General features: G+C 35.6%; 1 protein-coding gene across 1 annotated transcript in view; it reads right to left on the reverse strand.

Moving 5' to 3' along the window:
* The window catches only part of LOC150100151 (integrin alpha-PS1-like), a 573,942-nt gene that overhangs the window by 320,598 nt on the left and 235,576 nt on the right, over positions 1 to 17,768 (reverse strand). Inside the window, exon 14 of the mRNA XM_090402382.1 lies at positions 7,573 to 7,722. Within this exon, the coding sequence (XP_090258508.1) occupies positions 7,573 to 7,722 (150 nt within the window). The remainder of the gene's footprint in view (positions 1 to 7,572; positions 7,723 to 17,768) is intronic.

Genomic DNA, 17,768 nt, shown 5'->3' on the forward strand with positions numbered 1-17,768 from the left:
AACTCAGCTTGTCCTTGATCAGCATTCATTTGTGTATACTCCAGATGATGACCTTAATATGAAGGTCAAAATGCCGGAAAATTAAAATAGTTATTTATAACACGGTTATAAAATCCATAATTTCTAAAATGAATGCTGATCACCGTGCAACACAAAAAGAATGGATGATCTGTAATTAAAAGGATCTGATTTGGCCAAAAAGAGACTGCAGACTTGTACACATGATATTAGTATCTTCCACCTTGATAGTAACAGTTGTGGATGTTGTTTTCTGTATTTAATTTCAATAAATGCATATATTCCATATCATTTGGAATATATGTCACTATTCGATGTGCTTGCTAATGTTTGCTGCAATGATGTAAAAACCAGGAATTATACCTCTTCTTCAGATGATGTAGATCCTAAATAAATCAGAGTTCTTCTCCTGAAGCTGCATGTGTTTCCTGGAGAAGCAGTACACTGCTACTCCTATCAGGTTCATAAGAAGCCAAATTACTTGGCTGTAATTGGTCCAAATGCAAAAAGGAATGATGAGCTTTATGAATGATGTATAACTAAATGAATGATGATTAACACTAAAAGTAAGGATTCATTCTGTTTCATTCATTTATGCTAACTTTCATTAGTTAACTCATTAAATCACAGGAAAGAAGAGTCACATCAAGACTTCAAGCAGAGTCAAATCAAGGAGTGGGCAGGTGGCTAGTGGTGTATCACAGGACTCTATATGTGGTTCACTGCTGTTCAATTATACATTTATGATATTTGGTTCTAAATAAGAGAAACATGAGAGTTAAAATGAAAAGTTTAAACACAAAAAAACACTACAATTTTTTAAAAAAAAATAAGAATATAGCACCCTTCAGTGGAAAACTGTAGACTTTAAATATATAAATATCATTGGAGAATAAAAAACTTTGAAAACAAAAATCAAACCTACAAGGACCAATAGTAAAATCCAAAGAAAGCAATGACTAAATCAGCAGTAAGGCACTTTGTGATCTTTAACTCCTTGTGTGGTATTCTTTTCTAATTTCCAAGCTATTTACTACTCTTGCATCAAAAACATTTGTTTCAAAATGGCATATAATTTCTATATTCTTTACAAAAAAAGTAGATAAAACAGTGTTCTCATTAGTTTAATTCCATTTCTCTTAATATGTTCAAAAGACATAAGATTTTCGCATTCGGTCGCTAAGATTTCATTCTTGTTTCAAACTTTCATTTTGCTCTCACAAATAATACTTGTGTAATTTAATATACAGCTGAAACATCTGAAAGCCGAACTCTGATTCTTTTGAAAACAAGACATTTTTCTTTGCAATATGTTACTCATTTTTATTCAGGTTCACCAGAAAAGCTTCATTTTATCTCAAAGAAAACCAGGTGTCACTTCCAAATATCCATCGTCATCAAATTCCTGACATGTACAGGATATTATGATAGTACTATGTGAATAACTAACTTCCTATCAGCATTTTTACTCCAAATTAATCTGTTATCTGTCAAGATTCCAACATTATCAGATCTTATATTTCTGTCTTCTAAGCCACTTTTTACCGTATCAATCCACCTATATCTCGGCCTTCCCCTGGGTCTTTTTCCTGCAAACCTGGCAGAGAACATTTGTTTTGTTAATCTTTCCTCTCCCATTCTGTTTAAGTGACCATACCATCCGAGATTAGTTCTGCTAACACATTCCTGGATGCTAACAATGTCAATTTCTTTCCCAATATCCTCATTTTTAATATGATATTGCCATTGATGCCATCTGTTCACAACCCTAATCTTTCTTAGGACTCTCATATCTGTGGTCTCTAGTCTTTGGTCAAGAGTTTTATTTCTAACCCAGCTTTCAGATCAATAAGTTAAAATTGGTTTGAACACTAACATATATACAGCTAATTTAATGTTTAAATATAAAATATAAATTTATTCAATTGACTTTCTACCAAACCAGCCTTGTTGATTCTGTTGTCTATTTCCATATTTAATTTACCATCTTCACTAAAAATCGTGCCGAAGTAGCTGATATGTTTTACTTATTCAATGCGTTCTCCATTCATGATGCATTTGATAGTTTCAATTTTCATTGTCTTTGTCTTTTTATTACTGATTTTCATACCAAATTTATTACAACAGTAATTCAACTTAGTCAGGGAATCTTGCAAACTTGTAGCGAATTTATTTAGAAGTATAACATCACCACATAAAGCCAAGAGTTGACATTAATATCTCCAGTTTTGATATCAGGTTTAATACCAATTTCCTTCATAATGTGATCCATATAGATAATGAATAATAGAGGGGATAATGTACATCCTTGTCTGACACCAGATTTAACATCAAACCATCTTCCTGTATTTCCTTCAATTCTAACTGACTTACAACTCAAATAAAGACTAAGTATTGCTTGAAATAAAGCTCCACTGTAGCATTTTGAATAGCTTTTCTCTTGGAACCTTCTCATAAGTTTTGCAGGTCTACAAAACTTAAATACAGATCTCTGTTATATTCCCACAATTTATTTGTCGTAAAGTGAAAATCTGATCGTCACAGCCTCTATCTGGCCTGAATCCAGATTGTTCTTCACCAAGCTTCTCTTCCACAATCCTTCTCAACCGTTTCTCAAGTACACTAGTAGGGAAATACCTCTGTATTTGCACATTCAGTTTTATTTCTCTTTTTTGTATATGGGTTCTATGAGCTCTACTCCAATTACCTGGAATTCATTGTTCTATCAAGGCCTTCTGAACTGTGCAGTGCAACCCCTGCAAGATATTTATACCTCCATACTTGAGCATTTCTGGTCTAATATCATATACTTCTGCTGTCTTTCCACATTTCAGACTTCTGATGGCTTTTTCTACTTCAAGTATGGATATGTATTCCTGACTTCATGAATTTTTTACCACTATGCTGTCACTGCATGTTTCATTTATCAATTTTTTGAAGTAATTACTCCATACGTGAAGGATATCTTTTCTCCTCGAGTTTTCATGCCATCTTTATCACCTCTAATTCCTTTTACAGCACTCTTTCCTCCATTTCTGAGCTTTTTCAACAACCTCCAGAACATTTTGCTACCTTCCTGATATTTATTTTCTATGTTCTTGCCAAAGTCTTCCCATGACTTTTTTTAGCTAGTTTTACATGGTGTTTAGCTTTCTTATATTTGTCTCTGTATTCTCTAAGAGCACAAGTCTGACTTATTTGCCAGGAACTTTTGAAATGCTTTCTTCTTTTCCTTCACTGCCTCTTTAATTTCCTGTGTGCACCATGAAGTTCTGATTTTTCTATCCTTGAAGACAACCTCACCACATACCTCTCTTGCTGAATCAATCAAGGTTTTCTTCAGGGCTTGCAACTATATCTTCAAGGTTTGGTTCCTGTTCTCAAACTCTTTCATTTTTTCTTGAATAATGTTTGCGTATTTTAGTCTACAGTTCACATCTGAAAGCTGCTCAACTTTTATTTGCTTTAAAACTTTCTTATATGTTCTTCTTTTCAATATGAAATTCAATTTTATCCTGCTCAAGACTAAATGGTGATCACTTTCAATTTCAAATCCTCTAGAGTCCTGCATCAGTGAGAAAACATCACTATACAACAACATAGTCAATGAGACTTTTCTTATTCCTTGCCTCTTCTCTCATGTGAATTTATGCACATTTTTATGTTGGAACATTGTGTTAGTAATAACCAGTCCACGTCCTGAGCAGAAATACAACAAGTATTTGCCATTATTATTAGCTTTACTCTTTTCTCCAAATTTTCCTAAAATATTTCTGTATGTCTGATAATCATTTCCTACTCTGCTATTTAGATCCCCATTCCAAAATATCCTATTTGCTTAAATCATACACCAATCTGAAGATATTCATCATATCTTGATGTGCACCTTTATGGGGTGTATAAGCTGCTATGACCATATTGCACAATTAAGTTTACATTATTACAGTACTCTACCATTTATTTGATCCTTCAATTATCAGAATGACAAGTTTGATAACTGAAGGATCGGATAATTCGAGTACAATTACATGGGCATCTTCTAGAAGTCATTCGACATGCAAAGGTCAGTTAATAAAGGGTCTTTGTTTTGAATATCAGAAAAATGATAGAGTATTTCGTATTAACAATTTTCTTTGAAATTAGTCCATTATTTGTTCAATACACAATGTTGTATCTAACATTTCAGTCATCTAAGGCACTTCTGACTGAATCAATTCATCTAGATCTTTATTTTCCCTGCCGACTTGGCATCAAAAACCTATTTTGGCAACCTTTCCTCTCCCATTCTGTTTATAAGTGATAATATAACCTTAGATTAGCCCTGCTCACACATTCTTGCATGCTAACAATGTCAAGTTCCTTCCAAATATTTTCATTTTTTATATGATTCTGCCACTGATGTCATATGTTCAGGTCCCAAATTTTTCTCAGAACTCTCATATATGTAGTATCTAATCTTTGGTTAAATGCTTTATTTCTAACTCGACTCTCACTTAAAACTGGTTTGAACATGGCCTTTTATAATGATAGTTTAGTCATTTTAGCTGATTTCTCTTATTCCATATAAAATTATTCAAATGGCTCCTCACCATACCTGCTTCGCTTATTCTCTTGTCTATTTCCATATTTAATTTGGCATCTTCAGTAAAAACTATACCTAAATAGAAATATTTTACTTGTTATATAGGTTCTCCACTGAGAAGCAACTGAAGTTTTCTATGTTCTTGTCTATTTTCACTTTTTTTTCCCCTGATTTTCATGCCAAATTTATTACAATAGTTATTCATTTCAGTTAGGGAATCCTGGAGACTTGCAGTGAATATGTTTAGAAGTACAGCATCATCTGCATAAAGCAAAGAACTAAGTTTGAATCTCTGATTCTAATATCAAGTTTAATACCATTTTCTTTCCTAATGCAATGCATACAGATGAAGAATAAGAGCTGGCATCCTTGTCTTACACTTGATTTTACATCAAATCACCTTCCAGCATTTCCTTCAATTCTAACTGTTGACTTACAACTTGTAAGCAATACAAGACTCACAATTTATATATAAGTGTTGATCTGTATAGTGTTCCATTTATCCACCATAACTATAGTGTTTTGAAAAGCTTTTCTCCTGGCAACTTGTTGTATGCCTTTTATAGATCTACAAAACTTAAATATACAAATCATTATGATATTCTCCTTATCAGCAATAATGTAATGAATAAGACTTTTTTCCCCTTGTGTTTTCTATATGTGAATTTATTTTTTAATTTTATGTTGGAACATGTTAATAATGACTAATATAATGAGTAGGGCTGTACTTACACTTTCCATGAGGCAGGTGGGACCCGAGGCACTAGAGTGCTCTGGATTTCTTCCTCGTTGTTTGGAGTCCTTAAATTGGCCCAGATTTTTTTGGGCCCCGCAGCTAGAGCCTTGTGTGCCTGTGCATAAATACGGTCCTGATAATGAATACAAATGTTGCAAATCAAAAAAATCAAAATGAGCTAACGCCTTTTTATTCTCGTATAGGGAATAGGCGAGGCCGTTTTAGCCCTATCTAACTTTCGGAGATTGAGTGGGCAGTTCAATCTCCACTGGTACCCAATCAGAGATAGCTGGCCCAAGGCTATCACTAATTAAGTGGCATGCAGTGAAGAGAATGGCTCAACAAGTGCCACCATCTCGCAGTTCCTAACCCTAACGCAATATATTTAATATCTAAATTAGTGTGGGTTCTACGGTCGATTTTCTTGAGTTTATGGGACGAAAAACCTTAGTTTCAAGGAGAAAAAAAATCCGCTTGCCTGTGCCAGAGATTGACTAACTCTGGAACCAGTCGAAGAAAGACTTAGAAAAATTTCCTCTAGTTGCCGACTAGACTCGATACCAAGTCTTCCTTCGTGGGTGTGGTATTTGCAGACAACGGCCAAGTGCCATTGTCTGCAAATACCACATCCACTGAGCTACACAGGCTCCTTGCAAATATGTTTGTAAAATAAAGAAACTAACACATGCTGTCTGCTACCATGGAAATTCAGCGAGCAAAAACGAACCTGCTTATAACTGAAAGCCACATTCTGTAAATTGTCATGGTGTTGATAATACTGCCATGACTATTTATGGCTGGCATTGCAACCATAATGGCATTGCTACTAGAGACACACAGATTGTGTTTAAATGTATTTTGTAACCTGATCTTTGTCTACAAAAGAGGCCATAGCAAGTAAAATTCATCAAGTATGTCTATGGAAAAAAATGCAGTGTCAAAGAAATAAGTGTGTGTAATGAATTTAAGCATGGCAATGTGAGCATTTGTGATAAATTAATAAGTGGTAGACTGTGAAAAAAAAAAAAAAAGGATGAAAACAATGTGTAGCGTGAGCAGAGTATTTTGGTAAAAAGGTAAGAGAAAATTTGAGAAATCATTATAGAAATTGGTTTGTCCAAATAGACTGCATGAGATCATCCATTAGAAGCTTGCATTTTGAAAAGAGGGAGTTTTCATCTGTTGTTTTGGATGCCCAAAACAACAGATGAAACTGAAACAAAATAACATGTACAGAGACGTCTTCAGATGCTGACCATTACTGCACTGAAGGCTTTCTGAATAACATTGTAATGGGAGGAGAGATGTGGATGCAATATCACACCCTGGAAATGAAATGGGATTCACTGACTTGGAAACATTCTTGTTGTCCTGAATATTTGTGATAATTTGCTGAGTTCTGTCAGTAAATTACAAATGTATGCAACTTTTGGCAGAGGGTGTGATGTTGTCACAAGACAGTGTACCACTCACAATGTTGCTTATACTTTTGTGTAGCTGTAATGCAATCAAAGGACATTTTGGAGCATCCACCCCTACAGCCCTGACTTAGCTTCTTCTAATTTCCATTTCTCTGGACCATTAAATGTCTTTCCAAAGGTATTTCAACATAGCTCAAGATGTTCAAAAAGAAGTTTGCCATCAGCTAACATTTGAGCATATTTCACGAGACAAATGCCTTAATAGGCAGAGAAATTACAATAAAGAAGTTGTGGATGATAGGTTAAAAGCGATCTTAAAACTACAGCTTCAAAAATATTTGGGTAAAGTAATGCATCATACTTGTTGAGATTAGAGGAGTGCTGTGGCTGCAAAATTCAAAAAAACAGTCTTTCAGATTACTGTAATGGCTTCTACTTGTTTTGCTAAATCTGATCCTATATGAAAGCTGGGGAGGAATCAAAAGCATGGTATGTTAGATCCTCAGCATGACAGTAGTAAATGTGTTTCTTGTTCAGGGAAGATATTAACAGTTTCTTCCTGTCCATCTAAAATACAACACATTGCAGGTACATAAAAATTTTGCGCTTTCTTAGCTATGCGAGATGTTAAGATGACATATATGAGTGGGAAATATGCATAAAAATAAGTCAGTGTTATAGGATACTGAAATAATAGAAAAAATAATGGATAGACTTTGCAATAATATACAAATTCAAACATTAATAATAATTTAAAAAAAAAAGTTTTAATCCTTGCAAAACTTGGGAATGAAATAAAGACGGTTTATGCTCACCTCAAATATTTTAGATGCCTCCTGTTGATTAAGAATGGGAAACATGTTGATATTTGGAAGATCTTCACCTTCCTCTGCCATTTCAGGTTTCTTCTGAATCAAAGTATAGGTCAACTTAAATTTGATGGGAGTCTGTATATCTATCTTCTCCTGTTGATTACCAAAAAATAATAAATCAATAAAAATAAATGCTATATTTAAAAAAAAACTCAACATAATATAAATGTTGTATATCATTGCAGAAAAATATATCACAGAAAGCATGCATCCTTATGCATTTTACAATTGTAAATCACTTAATCTTCTTCTAGTGGTGATGATAAACACTAATTTCATAAATTTCTGCAAATTTCTTAAGTTTTTCATTCTAATAAGAGAATTACACAATACAACAATGCTGATTTTGAAAATATTTTTTTAAGCCCACAGTCCCATCCTTGCTGTCCAAAATACTAAGTTCCACACTGACAAAGCATTCTATAAACATCTATCAAAGATGAACAGAAGAGATTCTGAGTGATGTTCTTGTATGTACACTGTTCTAATATTGTGCTCTTCAAATAAGCCAATTTATCTGTTGCCTTTTGAAATTTTGTTATTGTTATATAAACTAACAGGGTATGAAAATTTTACAATATTAACTGAGAATACTCCGTTTTCAGCATTAATAATGTGAAGTGATATGCAATGATTTACAGTATATAGACAAGTTAGGATGTTTCTGAAAGCCTTGTAACAAGGATAATGTAGAATTTCTGAAAGCATATTTCCTTGTGTTTATTTGTATATTACACTCGTGTATATTTTTGTTTCATAATTATTCTGACAAGTTGTAGAATTAAATCTACTGGTCCCTTCTGGAAGAAAAGTCCCATATGACCTTTGTCCTGTTTGCTAGAGTCTGTGGCCTACAAATTCTTAATCTATCTTCATAATCGGTATTTCATAATCCTGACATCTTCAATATTCTCCTATGCTCTTTCTCTTTCTCTCTCTCCACTGTATCAGCATCGCCATGGAACTGAGGAGACAAGACCTGCGCAAAATAGTCCAAGTGAGGTCATATCAAGGCCTTGTAAAGAGAAAAAATGACTTCCCAATCTTAACATGTCAATGCTCATTTCAGTATTGCAATTATCCCCCAAGTTGTATTTGCAGTCTTTACTTTATGGTCCTTTAACTTCAAACTTCCCAGTTACTAAAACTCTAAGATAAATAGCCTGATCAGGTTCATCTAGCATAATCCCACCAACATAATATGACCAAATCCCTACACCGCACCAAAACCTGGTTCGAGAGGAAATTTAAAGAAGCTTGTGAAATGCTTAAACATAACCCAAATCTAAACAAAAATGATAGCCTAACCATTCCAAGAATGTGGAGGATCCATCTACAACCTGTATAACAACCAAAACAAGCCGAAGAAAAATCCCAGTACAAAAAGACAACTTCACAAGTGTTTTTTTTTTTTTTTAAACATTCAACAGCAGCTGAAGGAAATCATATTATAACAATCTGAACTGTACAAATCCGGAAGAATATGAATACATCAGGACTTTAGCAGTTTATTGTAGTTGTATTTTATTTTTATTTATTAACTTATTTTTATTTTTTATAATTTTTTTTAATTGTATTTTTTTTATGTTATTCTATTTAATTATCGCTAGAGGTCAGGCTAGGAAAAAGATTAATTAACAATGTAGATTCAGTTTACTGGTATACAATGCTAGAGCAAGTAGCTTGGTTCCCTATACGCATGTATCCTTCTGATGATGACCTCAATACAGGAGTCGAAACGTCAAGTGGTATTTTATTAATAATTAATAAAATAATCTTTTCAACACTTGTGTTTTTGTGTCCCTAAATCTATGAATATGAATAATATGACACTGGACATCTCATTACACCAAAGTGCATGACTTTACTAACACTAAACTGACAGTGATTTTCACATACTTATAATTTCATCCCCCCCCATTCAATTATTCCAAGTACTGCATATCAGCTGCATTGCTGCTTACACTACCTATCTTTGCATCATCAACAAACAGCTGTCAAGTCACCTGCCAATTCTTCCAAATGTCATTAATTTAAAGATTAAATAACAATGGACCAAGAGTTGATCTCTGTGATACACCACTGGTTACCTTAAATCTTGCAGGTTCACATCTCCCATATACCACTTTTTGATATCTGGTAGTAAGTCATCCTCTTATCCATGCTAATATTTTTAATCCAATCCCATATTCTCCAATTTATGCAGCAGTCTTCATGCTGTATCTTATCAACAGCTTTAGCAAAATCTAAAAGTATCATGGTATATATCCATTTAATTTATCAATGGTAACAATATTATAAGATGTGAGCAAGTTGTTTAAGCATGATGTTCCCTTAGTCAACTCATGCTCCAATGCAAAGCATAGATTCTATGTCAACCCATTTCCATATACGAGCTCTCATGAACTTTTCCAAAATCGCCACCTACTGATGAGTTCATAACTGGACACATTAGTCTTTACATCGTCCTTGTACAATGGAATTATTGTACATTCTGTCCACATTGTGAAACCTTCCCTGTTCTAAGGCTCAAATTACATATCATGGTCACAGGAACTTCCAGCCAATTCAGTTCAACACTCTTTTAGCATTCTTGAAGACATCCCAACAGCTCTAGTACCTCCTCCTCATACATGTGAATATTTTCATCTAATAAAAGAAGTAGCAGTATTCATGTTGTATACCAGATTTTGATAGCTTTTTGCAAAATGGGCACTCATTAGTTGACTAATCTCTTCTGTATCTTTGGCATGAATACTAGCTACAACCAGCAGAGTTATTCTTTCATGCTCATTCTTTCTTTTACTTGCAGCATCTTGAGAGAATTCTTTTGGGTTTTCTTTACCTTGCAGAGCTAGTTTCTTTAAATACTTATTGGCTTTCCATACTACAGATGCAACTTGCCTGATCCTCATAATTTTCAAACCGATATCATCCTTATGCACACAGTATTCCTTCCACATCATCTTTTTCTTGTGAATCTCTTGCTTAATAAGATTATACATTCATTTCACTCCTCCTCCTTATCAAAGATCAGGCATTTACTGGTTCCAGCTTCAATGGTCTTTCAATCATGCAGACTGGTCTTTCTCTCCCTCCTATCCTTCACTGCATATATTTATCCACTTCTTTTGGTAGTTGATATATTTCCATTTCTCTCTATATTCTTTGAACTTTTCATTTATCTTGTAAATACCTAACATTCTTCTAACATCTTCGTTTTTATATGGTTCAATTAAAGGATGCACAAAATTCTAATTTTGTGTATCCTTTGATTTCAGTTAAAAATCTCATTTCTGTTGCCTGTTTGATTTTTTTGATCTTTCTTTATACCAATCCATACTTCTGAACCATATAACAGAGTGGGCATTGCTTTGTAAAATTTACATTCATTTCTCAATTTGTTTTTCATTCAGTGCCCTTTTAATTGTTCCTTTTAAATTTCAGAGATTTTTTTGAATTTCTCTATTTTTCATCTATACCTTTCACTTTTAGATATGTCATTATGCAACCTAAATAATTAAACTGTGTCCCTTGTTCTATTATTTTATCTTCTGTGTGACTATTTTTGATTTAATGTAATCATCATCAACATCAAATTCCTGACATTTACCCTCAAGGGGTGTACAAAATATGATAGTACTACATGAAAAATTTACATCATTACTAACTTCCTACCTACAATTTTCTGCCAAATCAATCTGTTACTGCCAAAGCTACAACATTGTCAGATCTTATATTTATATATCTATCTTCTAAGGCACTTTTTACCATATCAATCCACCTATATCTTGGTCGTCCTCTAGGTCTTTTTCCTGCCAACCAGGCAGAGAACACTTGTTTGGCTAATCTTTCCTCGCCCATTCCATTGAAGTGACCATACCACCTGAGATTAGCTCTGCTAACACATTCCTGGATGATGAAAATGTCAAGTTCTTTCCTAATATCCTTGTTTTTAATATGATATTGCCATTGATGCCATCGGTTCATGCCCCCAATCAATCTCTCATATCTGTGGTCTCTAGTCAATCTTTAGTCAAGTGTTTTACTTCTGACCCAGCTCTCAGATCCATAAGTTAAAATGGGGTCAAACACTGTCTTGTATACAGCTAATTTAGTGTTTTGGGCTAATTTCTCTCCTATTCCATATAAATTTATTCAGTTGACTGCATACCATACCGGCTTTGTTGATTCTGTTGTCTATTTCCATGCTTAATTTACCATCTTCACTAAAAATCGTGCCTAAGTAGCTGAAATGTTTTACTTGTTCTATAGGCTCTCCATTCACAATGCAGCTGACAATGCTTCTGCCTATTTTCATCTTTGTCTTGTTATTGATGACCTTCATACCATATCTATTACAACAGTTATTCAATTTAGTCAGGGAATCTTGCAGACTTGTAGCAGATTTATTTAAAAGTATAACACATCCGCATAAAACAAGGAGCTGACATTAACATCTCCAATTTTGATATCAGGTTTACCACTTTGCTTCATAATGTAATCCATATAGATAATGAATAACAGAGGTGATAATGTACATCCTTGTCTGACACCAGATTTAACATTAAATCATCTCCCTGTACTTCCTTCAATTCTAACTGCAGACTTACACCTCAAATAAAGACATAGTATTACTTGATATAATGATCCACTGACACCATACAACTGTAGCGTTTTGAATAGCTTCTCTCTCTCTCTCTCTTGGCACCTTGTCATATGCTTTTTCCAGATCTACAAAACTTAAATACAGATCTTTGTTATATTCCCATGACTTTTTCAACTATTTGTCGTAAAGTGAATATAACAATCCTTTTCAACTTTTTCTCAAGTATACTGGCATAAATCTTACCAGGAACACTCAGTAGAGAAATACCTCTGTAATTCTTACAATCAGTTTTATTTCCCTTTTTGTATATGGGTACTATGAGAGCGCTACTGTAATCATCTCTAATTCGTCCTTCTGTCCGACTTGTTCTTCTGTTCAACTCGAAGAAAACTGTGAAAATGGTGACAACAGTTGGACCATCAACTACAGACAAGACAAACTGGTGAAAAAAACCAAGTGATACCACTAGCAGCTACCATGGAGACCAGCAGGCAGGCACTGCATAGGAAATATGCAAGACCCGTGTGGTCCAACAAACGTCCCACACATCCACTTCACCAACATCCGTGGTCTAAACTCCAACCTGAATAGTGTCCACTACCACCTACAGTCTACCAAACCCCACCTACGCTTCCTGGCAGAAACCCAAATCTTACCTCCCCCCCCCCTCCCTCCCAGCACCACTTATCAACCTCCCAAACTACTCACTCTTCAACAACTTTCACCCCAAGGGTGGTGTCTGCGCATACATCTGCTCAGACATAGTTTGCCAGAGAGCAACTAACCTAGAATCACCCAATTTTGACCTTCTTTAGTTGAAAATATCCCTTCCCCACTCAGTTCAATTCATCTGCTGCCTCTATCGCTCCCCCAACACAATCAACCACCCTGAGCTCTTTAAATTTCCTCTCCCTAAAAGTCGACTTTCTCCAATCCCACTTTCCCAACAGCGAAATCATCCTTCTAGGAGAGTTTAACGTCCACAACACTAGCTGGCTTTCCTCCTCCAGTTGTACAGATCTTGCAGGCAGAGATGCAGAAACATTTGCCATTACCAATGACCTTATACAACTTGTTCAGATGCCAACCAGAATACCCGATAACCCAAACCACTCCCCAAACACCCTAGATCTCTTCCTCACCAATGACCCCTCCAAATACACAGTGAAAAAGTAGTGAGCCCCCCCCCCGGGAAATTCTGACCACAACCTAGTGCTCATCTTCTCCCTCATGCAACGTTTACACAGACACTCCCATACCAGAGTAGTTTGGCACTATAATAATGCCAAGTGGGACAGCCTCCGCAACTTCTATGCCGCATTCCCATGGTTTGGACTATTGCTTCCGGCCTTCCAACCCAAACATATGCACTGAGCTTATTACCAAAGTAATCCTCACCAGCATGAATATGTACATCCCACACAACACTCTGAACTGCCATTCCCTAATGGCAGTTCAGAGTGTTGTGTGGAGAAAAAAAAACCTGGTTCTCCAAAAGATGTGCCAAGGCTGTAGAGATGAAACACCAGACATACCACAACTGGCTGAAATCAAGAAACTCATCCTCCCTCACAGCTTACATCGAAGCCCATAATAGATGAAAAAAAAAACAATCAATGCTTCAAAAACAGAGTTCGAAAGAGCAAAAAAGCAGGAAACTAGCAGCCTGTCCAAACGGCAGCCAAGCCTTTTGGTCTCTTGCCAAAGCAATTAGCCGCAACTTCTGTCCAACACTATTCCTACCCCTATCACACCCTGATGGCTCTATTGCCTCATCACCCACAGAAAAAGCTAATCTTCTGGCTTCATACTTTGCTTCAAATGCATGCATAATTGACGATGGTAAATGTCCCCCAGCCATTCCCCAATTGTTCTGAAAAATTGTGCTCCAGAACTGGTCCCTATCCTATCTCACCTATATATACTCTCCTACTCCACTGGAATCTATCCCACAAACTGGAAATTGGCCTATATATTCAGCCCATTCCCAAGAAGGGTGACAAGACACTGCCATCCAATTACCACCCTATCTCGCTTACCTCAGTCCTGTCAAAGGTAAAAAATCATTAATTCCCACCTCCTACACTATCTTGAAGACACTCACCAAATAAATGACCGTCAGTATGGATTCCGCCACTGCCGATCAACAGGAGATCTACTCACATATGTCACCCATCTCTGGACAAATGCAATGGAGAGGTTTAGCAAATCTCAAGTGGTAGCACTAGATATCTCCAAAGCCTTTGACCAGGTCTGGCACAAAGGCCTACTAGGCAAACTACCACCATTCGGTCTGACCCAATACACCGTTTTGCAGAAGACAGCACACTACACACCTCGCTTGCATTTGATAAACCTTACCCTACACAACTCACCTCATCCTACAGAACATCAACCACCACTACCCTCAACTCTGATCTCCAAGCCATCCTACAATGGGGTTCGGATAACCTCATAAATTTCAATGCCAACAAAACCCAGTTCTGTACTATTTCTCATAAAAAAAGAACAACTTTTTCCCAGTATCCTTTTCAACGATGCCCAAATTTCCAGACAGCCTGAGATCTCGCTCCTCAGAATCACCTTCACATCAAACCTCTCCTGGCACAAACATATCTCAAACATTGCATCCTCAGCCTCAAAAAAATTAGGATTTCTCTTCTGCTCAAGAAGTTACTTCACCCCTGAACAGCTACTAACATTATACAAGTCACAAATCCACCCAACTATTGAATACTGCTCCCACATATGGGGTGGGGCCCCTAAAAGCTCTCTCAAAATGCTAGACTCAATACAGAGGAGGGCAATTAGACTTATCAATGATCCATCCCTTACCAACTCTCTCTCCCTACTTTCACACAGACGTTTGGTCTCTGCAGTAAGTATATTCTACAAATATTTCCATGGGAAATGCTTATCTGAAATTTGTTGTTTCAAGGATACTTGCGACATAAGACTGAATGATATAATCACGTAATCACAAGAAAGATATTTATTTAACCAAATATTTCAGTCTGGAAATAGCAGACCATCGTCAGTGGTATTACAAGAACAGTTTAAAAAATACAAGCTAGAATACTAACAATAGATCATTAAAATTAGAACATGCTGCATGATGTTATATCACTAAGTATGAAACGGAATATTTTGAAGTAGAAACATGATTGAATTTGCTATTAAAAAAAAATTAATTAATGAGTAATCTTGATTAGACTTTCCCAGATTTTTGATATAGATATTACAGTCATTACGATTCAGGTTGGGACGATGAAGCAAGGCCTCCACGCTTTCCTTGAACAAGCGTTCGAACCTATAACAGGATCTATGTAAGAGGAGAGTCCTGGACCAAAGGATGCTGTGGTCAGTTTCAATCCCATGTTGAGCCAATCCAGACTTTTCAGGTTTGTTGTGAAGAATGGATGATTGATGTTCTTGGATTCTTTTTTCAAGAGAACGTCCAGTTTGTCCAAAATAAGAGAGATCACAGTTGCACGGAATTTGATAAACTCCAGGAAGAGATAAAGTTGAGCGTTTGTCTTTAGAAGAAGGAAAATGAGAAGACAATTTGTTAATAGGTGAATATGTAGTTGTTAAATCATATTTCTTTAAAATTCTTGCAATAGGTTCTGAAATACCGGAGATATAAGGAATAGGCACTCGACGTATTGAAACTTTGTTGTTTTGTGGAGGATTATAAGAATTGAGAAGACGTTGAGTACTTTTTTCAGAAAAGCCATCGAGTTTCATGTGTTGTTGGAAAGTAGAAAGTTCTTTCTGTAGATAATCAAAAGTAGAACAATTAGTTTTGGCTCTTCTGATGAGGCATTTTATAATTCCTGTTTTTTGACATGGATGATGGGCTGATTCTTTAAGAATATAACGACCTGTGAATCTTGGTTTCCTGTATACTGTAGTTGTAAGAATATTTGAAGGTGATCGGATGAAGAGAACATTAAAAAAGATAACTGGTTGTTTTCTTCTAATTCCATAGTAAACTTTATGCGATGATGCAAGGAATTAATACTGTTTAAAAAGGAAGGTAAAGCATTTTTACTGTAAGGCCAAATAGTAAATATGTCATCTATATATCTTACCCAAAAAGATGGTTGAGGGAAAATAGATGAGAAGAGGACTTTTTCTAAATGTTCTAAATAAAAGTTGGCTAAAGCCGGAGAAAGAGGACTTCCCATGGCCGTTCCTTCTACTTGGCTATAAAATTTGTTTTGACATACGAAATATCCAGAATGTATTACGAAATCGAATAGTTTTATAATATCTTGAGGAAAGATGTCAGCAAGTAATTTTAAAGTTTCCTTGAGAGGTACATTCCAAATAAAATACCATATCTAGATTTCCTAGTTAACATTGAAAGAAATCTTAATCATCTAACCAGTGATAAAGCTAATGCTCTTCGCCCAGAAGTCGCTTCGTCTCTACTTAAGGCTAAACTTCCTCCTTCCAACATATCTCCTTCTGAAATGAAATCTTTACAGTCCTTGAGAAAAAATAATCGCCTCATTATCACTAAAGCTGACAAGGGAAAAGCAACAGTAGTTATGGACTCAGCAAATTACAGAAGAAAACTTTCTCTTTTGCTTCGAGATCGCTCCACATATCAAGAAACTGATTATAATCCAACCAACAGACAACTAAAGAAATTAAATTCTCTCCTTGATGAAGTCATCAGTTTGGATAAAGACAAAATTGAAAGACTTAAAACTCATTTTGCAAGACCTCCTAGATTTTATGGCCTTCCAAAAATCCATAAGATTGACTATCCTCTTCGTCCAATAGTAGATTGTATTGATTCTCCTCAGTGGCACACTCAGGATTTGATCTTGGAGGGGCCGAGCACTCAAGATTTAATCTTGGGGGGGGGGGGGTCGAGTTGAGTATACGATTTGAGAATACACACTACACATTGTATACGAGCTATGACTGAACATCTGCAGCGATTCTTATAATCCTCCACAAAACAACAAAGTTTCAATACGTCGAGTGCCTATTCCTCATATCTCCAGTATTTCAGAACCTATTGCAAGAATTTTAAAGAAATATGATTTAACAACTACGTATTCACCTATTAACAAATTGTTCTTCTCATTTTCCTTCTTCTAAAGACAAACGCTCAACTTTATCTCTTCCTGGAGTTTATCAAATTCCATGCAACTATGATCTCTCTTATTTTGGACAAACTGGACGTTCTCTTGAAAAAAGAATCCAAGAACATCAATCATCCATTCTTCACAACAAACCTGAAAAGTCTAGATTGGCTCATCATGGGATTGAACCTGACCACAGCATCCTTCAGTCCAGGACTCGCCTCTTACATAGATCCCGTTATAAGTTCGAACGTTTGTTCAAGGAAAGGGTGGAGGCCTTGCTCCATCGCCCCAACCTGAATCGTAATGACTGTACATCTATATCAAAAATCTGGGAAAGTCTAATCAAGATTACTCATTAATTAATTTTTTTTTTAATAGCAAATTCAATCATGTTTCTACTTCAAAATATTCCGTTTCATACTTAG

This window comes from Typopeltis vanoorti, chromosome 13 (genome assembly GCF_054136105.1).
Source record: "Typopeltis vanoorti isolate ZY-2024b chromosome 13, IOZ_Tvanoo_1.0, whole genome shotgun sequence".
Classification (NCBI taxonomy): Eukaryota; Metazoa; Arthropoda; class Arachnida; order Uropygi; family Thelyphonidae; genus Typopeltis; species Typopeltis vanoorti.